The 14,782-nt window shown below is 35.1% G+C and overlaps 7 protein-coding genes across 7 annotated transcripts; 4 read left to right on the top strand and 3 right to left on the bottom strand.

Moving 5' to 3' along the window:
* Nucleotides 1–179: 179 nt before the first annotated feature.
* FDP41_002685 (uncharacterized protein) lies at nt 180–6,028 on the top strand (the record flags this gene model as incomplete). Its single annotated transcript, XM_044705906.1, has 4 exons — nt 180–239; nt 413–538; nt 602–847; nt 896–6,028. The coding sequence occupies 4 exons, from the start codon at nt 180–182 to the stop codon at nt 6,026–6,028; spliced, it is 5,565 nt and encodes a 1,854-aa protein (XP_044562883.1).
* Nucleotides 6,029–6,269: 241 nt separating this feature from the next.
* On the bottom strand, nt 6,270–6,878 carry FDP41_002684 (uncharacterized protein; the record flags this gene model as incomplete). The annotated part of the gene is made up of 1 exon (XM_044705905.1): nt 6,270–6,878. The coding sequence occupies one exon, from the start codon at nt 6,876–6,878 to the stop codon at nt 6,270–6,272; it is 609 nt and encodes a 202-aa protein (XP_044562882.1).
* Nucleotides 6,879–7,459: 581 nt separating this feature from the next.
* Nucleotides 7,460–8,681, top strand: FDP41_002683 (uncharacterized protein; the record flags this gene model as incomplete). The annotated part of the gene is made up of 4 exons (XM_044705904.1): nt 7,460–7,511; nt 7,649–7,796; nt 7,853–8,344; nt 8,408–8,681. 4 exons carry the CDS (start codon nt 7,460–7,462, stop codon nt 8,679–8,681), a joined length of 966 nt encoding a protein of 321 aa, XP_044562881.1.
* A 148-nt stretch (nt 8,682–8,829) lies between these two features.
* Nucleotides 8,830–9,783, top strand: FDP41_002682 (uncharacterized protein; the record flags this gene model as incomplete). The annotated part of the gene is made up of 1 exon (XM_044705903.1): nt 8,830–9,783. One exon carries the CDS (start codon nt 8,830–8,832, stop codon nt 9,781–9,783), a length of 954 nt encoding a protein of 317 aa, XP_044562880.1.
* Nucleotides 9,784–10,058: 275 nt separating this feature from the next.
* FDP41_002681 (uncharacterized protein) lies at nt 10,059–10,751 on the bottom strand (the record flags this gene model as incomplete). The annotated part of the gene is made up of 1 exon (XM_044705902.1): nt 10,059–10,751. One exon carries the CDS (start codon nt 10,749–10,751, stop codon nt 10,059–10,061), a length of 693 nt encoding a protein of 230 aa, XP_044562879.1.
* A 237-nt stretch (nt 10,752–10,988) lies between these two features.
* Nucleotides 10,989–12,950, top strand: FDP41_002680 (uncharacterized protein; the record flags this gene model as incomplete). The annotated part of the gene is made up of 4 exons (XM_044705901.1): nt 10,989–11,320; nt 11,558–12,079; nt 12,181–12,494; nt 12,724–12,950. 4 exons carry the CDS (start codon nt 10,989–10,991, stop codon nt 12,948–12,950), a joined length of 1,395 nt encoding a protein of 464 aa, XP_044562878.1.
* Nucleotides 12,951–13,583: 633 nt separating this feature from the next.
* On the bottom strand, nt 13,584–14,435 carry FDP41_002679 (uncharacterized protein; the record flags this gene model as incomplete). The annotated part of the gene is made up of 1 exon (XM_044705899.1): nt 13,584–14,435. The coding sequence occupies one exon, from the start codon at nt 14,433–14,435 to the stop codon at nt 13,584–13,586; it is 852 nt and encodes a 283-aa protein (XP_044562877.1).
* Between the last annotated feature and the right edge of the window lie 347 nt (nt 14,436–14,782).

Below are 14,782 nucleotides of genomic sequence, written 5' to 3'. Positions count from 1 at the left end.
TTACTCGTGGTTGAATTTTTAAATATGCTGGAATTATAAGAGTTTAATTGATCTTGGAAAATGAAGAATTGGACGATCGAACAAGATATCTTTAATGTTTTTAGAAAGGAGGTTGGCGCTTGTTCGAATTTGGTTTGATTAGTTTTTGAAGATAAACATATTTTTACATCAAGCAAAAAATGATCATCAGACTCAACAAGACTCTTCTCAATCGCCAATCGCAACAGAATGAACCAAAGGTAAGAAGAGATCAATTTGAATTCGCGTTCTATTCTTTAACAATAACTTTCCATTCTGATTAATGATGAATTTTTTCAATGTATAAAAACATGGTTTATAATTTGCTAATGTTGGATCATCATGATCATCTTTTTAACCCGATGCCTTTTCTTCAAAAATTATCACATATTAGGATGGATATATCAAAGGCGTTAGCCAGAAAATTGTGGAGGCAAAGTCTGAGGATGTATCAAAAGTCATCAAGCAAATTATTGGTGAGCAAGAATCCCGTGAAGCGTTGGCTGTAGCATGTAACAAGGTAAGTTAGAAGACTTTCGGGATTTGTTATTGTTGATAAATCGAGTCTGATCATCATCATCAGGTTGATCTATCACAATGGATTGATGTGTTGAACAAGTTTGATGAAATTCTTGAGAAAATAATTGCAAAAAGTACCATATTATTGTTTGGAGACAAGAGCAAAAAGCATCACAAGCAAACACCAACAAAGGACATCAAAACCTCTCAAAAGACTCCGAACGTGGATTTGATTATTTCTATTTTAGAATTTACCAACATCATTCTTTCCCAGTGTAAAGTTGGCATTATTTCATACCATTCTTTGGATGTAAGTATTTTGGTATTCAACAATGTATAACTATCAAGTTTTCAATAGAGGATATCTTCTCTTCTCAACTCTGAGAATTTAGATATTATACACTTGTCTCTTAAAATTGTCCATACACACTTCAAGAAACGTACTGCTCTTAGTGATAGAGAATTTCTTTCAATGGAACTAGCAAGGAAGCTCACCATTTTTACCAAAGGTTATGGAGAAAACACAATTCAATATTGTTATGAGGAAAACCTGCCAAATGATGTGATGCAAGCGGGTACAACTCTGAACTTCAGCATTTTTCAGGAATATTTGGATCAAGGCAAACAACATCAACCACAACCGACCGATTTCGTTGAACAGATAACAATACCGGATGTGAAAAAAGCCGCTCCTGACGCGTTGAGTCTGTTCAATGATCTCGTTAAAAAGGAGGGTTCCAACGCTGGTAAATTATTACCACCAAGAAAGTTTGAATTGTGGACAAATATTCGTTTAGCTTATGCATTCTACAATTTAGAAACAAGAAAAAAGGCGCTTATTTGCCGTTTGATGGCTCTTGCAGTCACTGTTGACATTTCTGACAAGAATATGGATATCGTAAAAGAACTAACATCATGCTTTGAAAAGGATGAATCTGGAGTTTTGAAGCTACCAAAAGAAATTGCCATTGCCTCCTATGATCTTTTTTCCGCTTTTTTAATTCTGCACAAATCGAAATATCAAGCATTGACCATTCAGTCCTTAATTACCCATGGAACATCCACATATAATGGCCTTATTCAAAGATTGTTGGGCAAAATCACAAAGAAGTTTCTTCATGACTCAGATCAACACCATGAAGATCTTCTTGACGACAGAAATTATTTAACCGCTGCTCTTGATTTACTTGTTACTTTAGCGAGATTGCCCATTGGAACCCAAGCTCTTCACGAAACAGGTTTGACGTCTGATATCATTAACTTGCTTCAATCCAAGTCTGACTTTGTAGTTATGAAAGCCATATGTATGGTAGAGCTTTTTACCGATCCTAAACAAAGGTTCTCGTCATTACCAACTATACTGACTGATACACTCAACGTATTCTCTGACCTAATGGCGATTGCTATCCCAAAAATAAGCGAAATAGAACAAGCATATCCTGAACGAAAGCCAATTGATGTTTCTAATTTTGCAATTTATGAACTCTTAAACGTTTATCAAGTTCCAACACTTTCGGCATGCTTACGAATTTTCGAAATACTTTGCTCTCATCATAACGATTTGAACATTTCTGAACTATTTGAGACAAAACACATTAGTGAACTGAATCAAATTTTGGAGAATCACTTATGGTTTGGTCCTTCTGTATTGTATAACGTAATATCCTTACTTACTAGACTTGCCAGTAGAGAGCCAACTCAAATTCCAGCAATTAGAAATAGCGGAGCATTTGAAAAGACTTTACTCTTGATAAAGAATGGAGTTGCCCCATATTCAAAGGTTCTGATTTCCGTTCTTCCGTTCCTTTCAGAACTAAGTTTAAATACTGAATGCCTTGAAATTATTGAGAAAGAGCAAATTATTCCTCAATTCCTTCAGGTATTTTCCAAAGAAAAGTATGGAACAATTCTTTCAAAAGAATATTCAGGCACCATTGGCAAAGGTCTTCTGGATTTTATCAAGTCATACACCTCTACACGCGAAAGTAACATCAATGCTGTTGTTTCTGTGTCTAAAGCTTTGCTTTCCAACATTGAAGACGAAAAAGTGGGTGACGTTGAACAATTGACAGAGACCGGAATGAATTTAATTAGTTTAGGAATCAACTTTTTGGCATTTGTAGCCCAAGTCCTAACCGACAAAGAAAACTCAACTCAATTCTTAGAAAAAGGAGGTCTACCTGTTCTTACAAACCTCTTAGATCGAACACTAATTCCTAATCCAGAAAAAGTTATTGATTTTTCCAGAATATCAACTCCCTTCCAAGTGATAGCAAAAACCAAAAACTCTCAAGTTCTCGATACATTTACAGATCTTCTCATTCAAAAGTTGCAAATACTCAAAGATGATGTGAAATTGGACGAGTTTTCTCATTTGAGGGCAGTGTTTTGCATTTCCAAGATTTTACCTATAATGATCAACGTCTTTAAAGATCCAGACGAACTGTTCCTGAACACTTGGAATACCAAGGGTAAAGATATACTTGTTCCATTGGCAAAGATTGAAGCAAAACTAAGAAACTACTTTGTTTCACAAAGAAATCAAAGAATTTCTGATCGACTTTCCGTTCAAAAGAAATTATCAGGAAAATACGACGACAAACCAGCAGAATCAAGTAGCACTGAAACAAAACCTCCTGCAGTTGAAGAAACAGCAGAAGACGCAAAAGCTCGCACACATAGAACTTTTATTTCCTCAACCGTATCCAGCTACTTAAAGCTCGTTACTTCTTTGCACGAAACAATGCAAACAGCCATTTTCGACATTATGAAAAGTCCCTCTGTTATTGCTGTCACCGAAGCTAAAAAGCTTGCGTCAATCTTAACCACCAATTTTGGAGTGGCATTAGAAGAATTCGGCTCATTTAACAGTACATGGCAAGACAGAATTGCATTATTACAAAGCATATTTGAAAACATCTCATCCATCATGATCAAGGAACGATATAGAAATTTGAACAGTCTCATTCTTAGCTCATTAATTGAAACCAAAACACTCAATGTGATGTTGGATCATTACTCCAACATGGTGCAGATTGTTCTCGATCAAAAAATTTCGTATGATCAAGCACCATCTATGAATGATATTGTCAAAACTATTGAGTACACCTTAAGCGACGAGTTTGTTTCTCAAAATTTTTTGACCAGTACAACAAAGTTTTTGTTGAGAATCACCTCGCTTTCATACATTTCAACATCTCCTGTCACAAGAGGAGTTAGCACAGCCACCACATTTGACATATCTGAGCTTCTCAAAAAGACTCAACAGACTGTTGCCACTTGTATCTTAAAGATTTGGAAGCATTCTAACATTGACAAATCTCCTAGTGCGTTCCTCAAGGGTATGATCAACGTTATTGGCCAAATCATTAAGGGGGTAGAATCCTCCAAAACTCCCACTGCCACCAAAGAAAAAACTGAGACTGTGACAGAAAATGAGTCTTTGGTACAACAACTCATGGAAATGGGATTTCCAGAAAAACAATGCCGTGTTGCCCTTAGAAAAGCTAACAATGAGTTAATGGTAGCCATGGAATGGATATTCAACAATCCCCAAGATGCATCTGAACAAGAAGAGGAGTTAGAAGAAGAGGATGAAATCAGTAAGGCCATCAAATTATCTATGCTCGAATCTGGTATGGAAGATGAAGAGCAAGCCAAGGATTCGGTTATTGTGTTAGAGGAGGAGGCCAGCAACTGGCTGCTTTCAAAGTTATTTATTCCTGACATTGGTTTTGCCTGTGTTGATGTTCTAAGCCTTTGCATCCAAAAGAATGAATCTCTCAAGGACTCTTTGGTCAACCTTTTAATGGAAAAACTGAACCAAGATATTACCGAACAAAAGTCAAAGCCTAGTACTCTTGGTGTTATGAGAGCAGTTTTAGAGTATAGTGAAGAGTTCAAGAACTTGATATTGTCGAAAAAGAATGAGTTTATGGGATTGTTGCTCAAAATTGGAGAAGGACAACTCAAACTTGATCCAAAAGAACCTCAAGTTAAGGAAACTTTGATATCCTTGTTTACGCTCTTCGTTGCAATAACCCAACAGAAAAAGCTCAACGATATTTTCTCAACCAAGAAAGAAAAAATCACAACAGAAAGTCTAGTTCAACAATTGCAAGTTTTTAGTCTTGTAGAGGAGGAATACAACAAGTTGTTAGACATTTGTTTATCGGTTTTGGAGAAAGAAGATTATCATTCAGTGACACTTTTAGGGCCTGTTATGAATGTTCTTTCAAACTTATCAAGTAAGAGTAGAGATGTTGCAACAAAATTGCTAAAACTAAATATTGTAGAGAAAATTTGCTCAATCAAAGTTTCGGACGTTGGAGGCTCCAAAGTTTTTAAGATTGCTGATTATACTGTTGACATACTGGAAAATATTATTTGCAACGATGAAGGTAACCTCAGAATGGCATTCAAGTATAAGCTCAAATCAAAATTCAATATGCTTTCGACTTTGAGAAGTGTAACAGTCCAAGCATTTTTGACAGAGGTATCTTCCTTGATAGAGAAAAATCCTGCCGTATTTTTCGAGGTTGTAAAAGAAAATTTCAAAATTCGTTCAGGTTCTAGAAACATTGAGCTCAAAGAGCCACCAAAGGAAAAAGAAACTCAGGACGCCCAACCAGCAAGTGCTACCAATGAAGAAGAAAAGAAGGAAGAACTTCAAACTACACCAGTAGCTTCATCGTCAAAAACAAGTGCACTAATTCGAGATGAGAGCACTCCTAATGCTGTCATGACACTTTTACTGAACCAATTGATAAAATCAGAAGACGACAGCAAATCTTCCACTACTGCCACTCCTACCAATCCTACCCCTGTTCCTGCTTTGACTAGAGGAGAATTAGTTTCTATATTAACTCAAATAATGGCCTCGTATGACTGTTTTGATACGGTTCTACAATTTGAACATGAAAAGCTTTACTCGTCCATGAGCGGAGAAAACAAATTCCTGTATTTTGCTTTCACTACTTTGCTTCCATCCACCATTCAAGCCAATAATTTAATAACTGAAATTTGTGCTAAGAAACCACACGTTGTGTTCCTTGAGATGGTTAATGTATTGACCTCAATTTCAGAAACAGATTTCCTTGTATTGAAAGGCATTTGTGACTTTTTAACTAGACTTGTCAAAACACAAACATCACAGCTCGCCAACATTGCCCTTCTACTCGAGAAATATGACATTCTCAACGTGTTGTCTCAGTGTTCCAACAAATTATCATTGGACCACCCATCAGCCTCTTCTACTGTAAATTATTTGTTAAGTACGATCGACATTTGTCTTAAGGCAACTGGAGCTTCAAAGAGAAAAGATGTAGAGACCACCGAAATCAACTCTCTAGAATTGACACAAGTGCGTACTTTGGCTGAAGAAAGAGCAGGTAGTACATATTTAATCTCTGGAGACTCTTTCAGGTCAAGAATGAGACGATATGATGACGATGTTGATGAAGACTCTGATCGTCTTGATCAGATGATGTAGTCCAAATTAAAAAAGTTGTTTCCCTTTTGCTACTATTCATGTCATTATAATGCAGATTGACGACACACTCGAACACAACCTTTCACACTCAATCATTGAAGACGATTCTTAGCGATTGGAGTTTGGTGCTTATTAGGGATCTAAGCATGTCATAAACTAGTGTTCTCAAACAGAATTGGTGAACATGTACCTCATCTTGCTTGAAGAACGAAATAATCTCTTATCAAAGCAGTCTTTATTACTATGAGATTTCATAGTGCTTTGTTGAAGGTATCATACTATTGTGCCGTTTAAACGTAGATAGTGAACTAGTTTCGTCTTCCTCAGCTTTGGGATTGGTATGGGATGTCAGAGAATTCTTTTCCTCTGGCGGCATGTTATGTATAAAAACTCCACCAATCGGTAGAATGGGATTGGGTGAATGTTCGTTTAAAACTGCCTCGTTTAACCACTTTTGTACACTTAGATATTTGTCTCCTTGCTCGGAAAAAGAAATTTTGAAATCGCCATTGGGTGATGGCGATGCTACATTATTTGAGTTTGTTGTTGGATTAGCAGTTTTCTTTTGAGCTTTGCTGTCATCTGCAGGTTTGGAATTACCTTGAATATTTGGATTGCTTGGATCCGTGATGTTGTCTTTTGTTGAAGTTCTAATTACTTTGTTTTCTCCTGTCTGCTTATCATCTTCATGTTTTGTGAGATCCGTCCGAGTTTTCTCCATGGGCTGTTTGTCAGTAGGATGTTGTGTCGTTTTCGTTGAAGAAACATAGAGCTTTTTCGTTTTTCCATCGTCTTGAGAGGAGGCTGGCTCCAGCGTGGTTGTCCGAATGTTTGAAGCACAAATGCCCATCTTGAATGAATGTTATACTGATTGTTATTATTATTATTAATAAATAAATTGGAAGGAGGGATGAGGAGGTTTGGAGGGATTTAATCGAGGATGAAGGAGAAAACAATGGCGTTATTTCCATGCAAACTTTTGTTTCAGACCTGAATCAACAACACAACAGATCTGTTGGAATGTAATCGTTCTGACGATGATGATGGTGAAGCAATTCTTGATGAAGATGTTTGAAAAAGAACTCTAGTCGGAGCGAAAGAATAAATTTCGAAAACTGTAGTTTTATGCGATTTTTTTGAGGGAAGGATCAGCAACATCTACAGCAAAAGGCACAAAAAAAAAAGAAGAGATATATTTCTCTCTTGTCCATCATTCGATACTACTGACACGAACGAATTTTATTTCATTTGAAAGATCTATGCGTTGGTTTGGGATATCTATGGTTGAGTTTAAAGAATCCTCATGACCTTGGACAGGATGGTCCGTAGAAGGCTCGCGAAAAAGCTCCATGTGAGAGAAACGAAAAAAAATAAGCCACACCATTCAAGAGAGAACGCCTTTTCTGTTTTCAATCAATTGTTGGGCATCTCATGATATCTTCTCATAACTTCCGAAATAGCAAAATTTTAAGACAATTATCTTGTAGGTTTTTCTCGTCAAATATATTAGCAAGAATTATATTCTTGTTGAATGATGACCTGGTGGAAATTGTGGTAAACTATTGAATTGTAAAATAATACATTATAATTGTTAATGATTACCAACTCACATGATGATAGCATCAACACCATCGTGGATGACAGAGTCGAGCAATACTGTGGATATTGATGTGTCGGAACGATCATCAAATTCTGCTAATTCATATATTTTCAATTTTCTTGATAATATTTTACTTCCGATCACTGGCGTCGTTGGTGTGCTGACCATGTAAGTGATTTTTGAAAATTAATAACATTATTCTCATTAGTTGCTTTTCTCTTTAGTATTATATTATTTACAAATTATGGAGATGATCTGCTTGATAAATGTTTTATGGATAGATTTGACAAATCACAAGTCCATTTTGCTATTACAATCAAAAAGTATTTTCTTTTTCCAGCCTATACTGCCTTAACCCTCCTAGGAATTATTGCAATGCTTCTCTTTTCATATGCTAGACAATATTCACCTATATTTATTTGTAAAAATTGGAAACAAACGTTACGAATGGTTGTTCAAATAAGCTCATGGTATTTTTGCTCTCATGCCTTAGTGATATTCTTGAAAATTTGGATTTCTGATCACAGTTGCAACATTCATCCCAATTCTGTCTCTGGACATTATAACTTTGTACTTTATTCATTAATAACGACGTATTGTAGTTGTGCAATGGTTGGATGGAGAGACAAAAAGTTTTGGATTTTTTACTCACTCTCTTTAGTTTTTGGAGTTTCAGTCATGCTTGACACGTTGATTTTTGGATATCATTCATTGAGGTAGGTGCAATTCTGGCTCATGAGTAGCCACTTTTACGAATAATTATTTCATGATGAATTAAGACAATGTATTTACGGCTCTACAATAGCACTTCTTTCTTCATATATCATCTGTAAACTGATCCTTTCAAAGAAGCACACGTTTCTCGTTGCTATATGCTATTTGTGCTTGAGCTTATTCGCACGTTTGGCTTGGCAAACTATATTTTTTGAAACCGCCGCCACACTTTCCCACAGCAAGCATCCGGAGAAGAGAAGTATTGCACATGTTTATTTGCCTCCTGTGGTGCTGATTACCGTTCAATTCTTACTTGAGAAGAGCATATCTGCCGAATAGTCAGGTTGAACTCTTAATATTTTTTAAAATACAGTAAACATTATAAACAGATTTCTCTTAGTACTAATGAATATCTCAACATTTTCTTCATTAATTTGGGACAAGTTTGTGTGAGATACATTCAGAGATAACAAAAACAACATCAAAAATGGGACAACGAAAGACCAAGAACACCTCCACTTGTTGTGACACAACACCTTCATACAAGGAAGAGAAAGGACCATTCCGAAGAATAGCAGTCGTTGGATCACAACGAAACGGAAAAACAACACTGGTCAGGTCCTTTCAGGAATTGTCCTTGTCCAAAGAAGAATTCAAGAAGGTGTTGCAAGAGAGTTTGGCATGTGTCTTGACATTAGTGATGGAAGGACTCTCTTCAGATGACCTTTCAAAGATATTGAATCATGATGATGTGATCCAATCAACACCACTCAAGCAAATATTAATGAACAAATCAACAATAACCTCTCATTGCAGCGAGCATTTGATATCAATAGCTCAACTAGAGGATTTAAGAACTCTTGTAATGTGGTTTTGGAAGAGTTCTCATGTACAAGAAATGGTGTTTGAATGGAATCCAGAAAGAGTTCCACCTGAAAACATTGCACTTTTAATTCAAAAGATGACTCGAAATGAAATACAATTTAATCCCAGCCATTATGTCTCAGATTCCACATCAGGCATCTATGAATACAAGTTCATGCGAAATGATCTACAATATTCGACATTCGATCTTGGGGGTGATAGATATACAAGACGGAGGTGGCTTCATTGCTTTGAAAATATTGATTGTTTTATTGTGGTTGCATCGCTGACAGATTTTGCTGAAAGTTATGATGATAGAATAACAAAAATTGAGGACAGTCTTGCGTATTATGACATGCTTATTGACAGCAAATGGACTTGTGACAACAGAATTGTGTTGGTCCTTACAAAAGCAGATATTTTCGTGCAGAGATTACGAAATGCAAGAATTAAATATAATGGAGCAATGGATTCCATCATACGAAAAGAATTGGAGTGTGTGGACAATGACTGTCAACAAAGAATGATTCTCAATTCTATTATTTCAGAATATTACAAAAATTTTAACACCAAGTAAGAAATGGAAATTTGAATATCATATTGTGAATTTATTGTCTCCAGAGGATACAGCACACTTGAAGAAACGAATATGCAGTGATGTGCAACCTGAGGATCCATATATTTCTTACTTTTTGAGGACAGTGAATGTGCTTCATTTAAATTTGAAAAACCATTGTATTGGGAACTATCCTCAGCTTTGTGATGTAACAATTTTAACACAACTAGCCAACATATATGATTGTAATAATTAAATAAATGATTAAGCGTGTCAATAAATATGAAGTTCAAATATTAGTTAAAATCAACATCGTGCACCGATAATTTCGTTTTGTTTTCAAAATCGTACACAATAAATTGTTTCCAAGCCTCTTCACCAAAACATGATTTCATAAATTTCACAAATTCCTCTTGACTCATCGCTGTGCTTGCTGAGTTATGCAGTGGATGAAAAAGCAACATGGTACTTGATGCATTTGAATTTTTCCTTAACAAGGCAGCATCAATAATAATTGTCAGTGTTTTCATATTTTCCACCACACTTGGTGAGTCATCACTTCCTTTCCTCAATATATCTGGTCTTTGTTTCTGTACACTTGGATGTAACACATGAAAACACAATGGTGTAACATGACCTGGCTGAATATCCAAAAAACTCGTCAAGTCCTCAGGATCAGCAAATCTCAAATTTCCAGATCCCAATCCAAGCTGTTTAGACATGCTATTCATATCTACCATTGTATCTGCCAAAGCAACTCCGTAAAACTTTTGCTGTTTCTTTTTTTTATGATGAAGAAAGAAATTCTTGCATAACTTGTAGTTCACTTGTTCAGTATCGGAATATCTTCCATTGAGAGCTCTCTTCCAATCATCGACGGTATCGGAAGGACCATGATATTCTGTTTCAGCTTTCATTTGTAGTTCATTTCGGAGGAAATTTAAGAGAATTTGTTCTTTTTCTTGGAGGGAGAAGGAGGACTGTTCCATTTTTTTTACATAATCTTAAAAATTATATAATTATTTAAATGTTATATTCAACAAGGAATTATTTACAAAATAATTTAAATTTATAGTATTGCAAGTTATCCAAGTCAACAACAACAAGACTTCTAAAACGCATAATTTTTATTTAAGGACGAACACTTGTAGTCCAACGCGCACGCACTTATTCCGCAAGAGTTCATTTGTGACATCCTTCAATTTCGAATTCTTTAATCAAAAAAAATGATTCAAATCATTCCACAATTCATTCTCTACTCCCGAATTCTTCCATCATTCATCTATTTACTGGAATCCACTCTCGGAATTATTGGTCCCTATTTATATTTCAGATTTGTAAAGAAAGAAAAACTCTCTCGATTTTTTTACATTTTTGTTGGTTTACATTCGATCTTTGTCAATGTGTACTTTAATATAATTGCAGCATTTCCAATCTTACCATTTGTTGTGCATTTGTATTTGAATGCATGTTTGTATATTCATATTTATGTTCAAACTTTTTGGAGAGAGTTGAAACCCAAGTGGTATTTGTATGGAATTTGTTTACCTGGATTTTGGTAGGTCTACTTTATAACTTTAAATAATTCAAAATGAATAATATGACAATTATTATTTAATATTAACAATGGATTACAAAATAATTCAAAACATGAATTTCCAATATTAACACACTATTCATTCAACATTAAAATTATGACCATTCATTTGGAACATTGCCATGATTATTTGCAATTATTATTATTCATGGTTGAACATTTCAATAATTTTATTAATTTTTTTAACATTCACACAAGGTATATGGGATGGGCCACACTTGGCTCTTTTCTCGCTGGACCCTACATGTTGTTCACAGGATCACTCTTTCTCGTTGGAGTTCCAGAATACATTCTCTACATTTTTAGAATAGATTATCTCATCATGAATGTGCTCGTTTTTGTCCTAAGTCTCTATGCATTCTATTTGAGCTATTGTAATCCTCCCTTTTGTAAAGAACATGTTCATTTAGATCTCACATCTCACAGAGAAGATTGTGGAAATGATCAAGTGAAAGAATTACCTTCGAATACTGTGGTGCATCAAGATCAGTCAAAAATTTTGAGAGTTTTTCAATTCACAGATGTTCACTTGGGTCCATTCATGTCCAAGCAGAGATTGTATTCATTGTGTGAAAAGGTGGCCAAAGATTCTAGAATTGATTTGGTGATCATTACAGGAGATATGGAAACGTATGACACTGAATTGGAAATGACTGGATTGAAAGAAGCACTTTCTCCCTTAAAAGAAATTTCACACAAAGTGGTTGCATGTCTTGGAAAGTAAGTGTTGCATTCAACTGAAATGTTTAACATTCCAATGAATGTATGAAATCAATGATGGTTCATTATCTATTTGGTGATGCAATGTGTGTAAAATATAGTCATGATTATGAAGTCTATGATAAGGTTTTAGAAGCTTACTCTGAAAATAACATTTCTCTCTTGGAAGATCAAGAAATTACAATACCAATTTCTAGATGGTCTGAACTAACGGGTCGAAAGGAAGAAATTCAAGTCATTGGATCTACATTTTCTTACAATCACGAAAAACATGAACAAATTATTACACAACTCAGCTCAAAATTTCCAAGAAAATCCATCACCACACCTCGAATATTTCTTATTCATAATCCATCCATGCTCTCATGCATGCCTCTCAATGATAGTTGTGACATTATATTCAGTGGACATTTACGTACGTTGTGAAATTTTTTATATATGAAACAATGTTTTTCACACAACATGTGAAATATTCTGACATCATCATTTATATTTTCCAATATTAATCATAATATATATTTTAATAATAATATATTAATAATAATAATAATATTTATTAATAATCATAATATATATATGCAACAACAATAATAATACCAAAATACACGTATTCATGAATGAATCTAAAACTATCCTAAACTCAGATGGTGGACAAATTGGATTGGGACGATGGACATTTGTGAAAATTTTCTACCACCTCCTTAAAAAATTGAAACGAGAGAAACGGATCTTTAAGGTCTTTCCTCCAGATCAAGGTCTTTATGGTCGTGGCAAGTTGAGAATCTATTCTCATCGAGGAACAGGTCTTTATGGTTATCCTTTAAGACTTGGTATTCCTTCTGAACAATCTTTGATCCACTTGTACTTTTAAATGTGGTGACATTTATGATGAGTAATCAAGGAGAGTGGATGAATTTCTCGTCCGATTGGTTGCATTTCATATATCTTGAGGTGAGCGTTCTTCTCTTCACAGTGAGGGATTGGACGACTTGTAAGAACTTGCAGAGTAGGTCTTACAAGAAATCAATATCACTAATCCAAAAAAGAAATGATTAAGTGCAACCCAAAGGTGAAGATTGATCGAAATTTACCATTGGGTGAAATATCAAGAATGCAGAAGTCGAGGTTTTGAGAGGACAAATTCATGAACAAGTGTTCAACTACTGCTACTACTACGGATGGATATATATTTATTTTGAATACTATTAGGATGATTATTTACATAGACAGTTCAACGACCAGCAATGTCCAAATTTGGGATGACACACTACTCCATTCACAAGTACAGACAAGAATCCTCAAACCAGCTATATTCTGTCTGTCCACAACAACTTTCACTCGAAAACGATATGATGTATGAAACGAGATTATTGTATGAAAAACATCTCACGCGACACAACACATGTGTCCAAATTGAGTGATGGAAAACACACATCCTATCGTTGTTGAGAAGATGATTGAGTGTGAGCCAGTGAACCATTCGAAATGACATCACCACCACACATTAGTGATGTTGTTGAGTGAGGATTGTTTTGCATGGTCTTGTTTGATTCGAACTTGGTTTGAATCTCTCTTTCACATCTGCCTTTTGGAGCTCCTTTTTGAGCTTTTTGAAATTTTCTCTCTCAATCTTTGTCATGAGCTTTTCATGTTTGCGTTCTTCTTTCCAATGTTTCATTTCTGTCTTTGATGTGCATTTGGTTTCGTTTGGCAAGAGAGTTGCTTCTTTTGGAACGACACAAACCAGATCAGAAGCAACAGAAAGTTGTTTTCTCTGCTTGATTTCAATCTTTAAATTCTTAAACTCTTGCTTTTTCAATTTTAACACATTTTTGATATCAGCAATTTCATCCTTCAATCTTTTCAAATCATTAACTTGTTGAGATTTTTGATTTGCAGCTAATTCGTTTCCAAGAGAGGTAGGAACGAGTGGTGTCATTTCCTTTTCAGTGGATGACGGCAAGGGAGTGTCATTCTTCTCTTCTTTTGTTTCAATGACTTGTTCAACCTTTTGAGATGATGTGACATTCTCCATCGAAGGAACCATGTGGTCAACTAAAACCACCACCACTTTGAATTCGATCAAATCTGTGCAATTGGTGGGCATTTCGAGTTTTGGAATCCATTCCTTCCATTTCTTTTCATTGTGAATGGATCTAAATTTGTCGCCAACTCTTACTTTGATATTCATCTTTTCAAAGCTTGAATGATTCAATTTCTTTTGAACGAGTTGTTGGAATGCATTCAAAGAGAGATTGTTCAATGTTTCGCAATGATTCTGAATATCTTCCATCTTTTGGACTCTTTGAGTCTTATTGATTGGTTTCAATTTGATAAACAATTTAAGATTGACCATTTTGTGGTGTGTAATAATGATTGGTGTTCGAGTTTTTCTTTTTGTTGTGTTCTAATATCGCCTTCAAAGATCGTACAACTCTTTCAAGAAAAGCACTAGTTGTTAGGTTGATTAATACATTTCACCATTCAAATGAATTCGTGCAAACTCAAATGCTTCTTTAAATTCCACTTCTCTCTTTGCACTATTAGGAGTATTTAAATGAATTCCTAACAGAATAGGAATCAATGTGTTGTTTTTCTCAAGAGCCAATGAATGCCACACTTTCACATTTTCAAATGAATTTCTATTTTCAATGGAAAAGCAAAAAAAAATCAAATTTTGAACGTTCGAACGTTTGTCGACAA

The sequence above is a fragment of the Naegleria fowleri genome, assembly GCF_008403515.1.
Source record: "Naegleria fowleri strain ATCC 30894 chromosome Unknown tig30, whole genome shotgun sequence".
Taxonomy (NCBI): domain Eukaryota; phylum Heterolobosea; class Eutetramitea; order Acrasida; family Naegleriidae; genus Naegleria; species Naegleria fowleri.
This window is presented reverse-complemented; position numbering and strand designations above follow the sequence as displayed.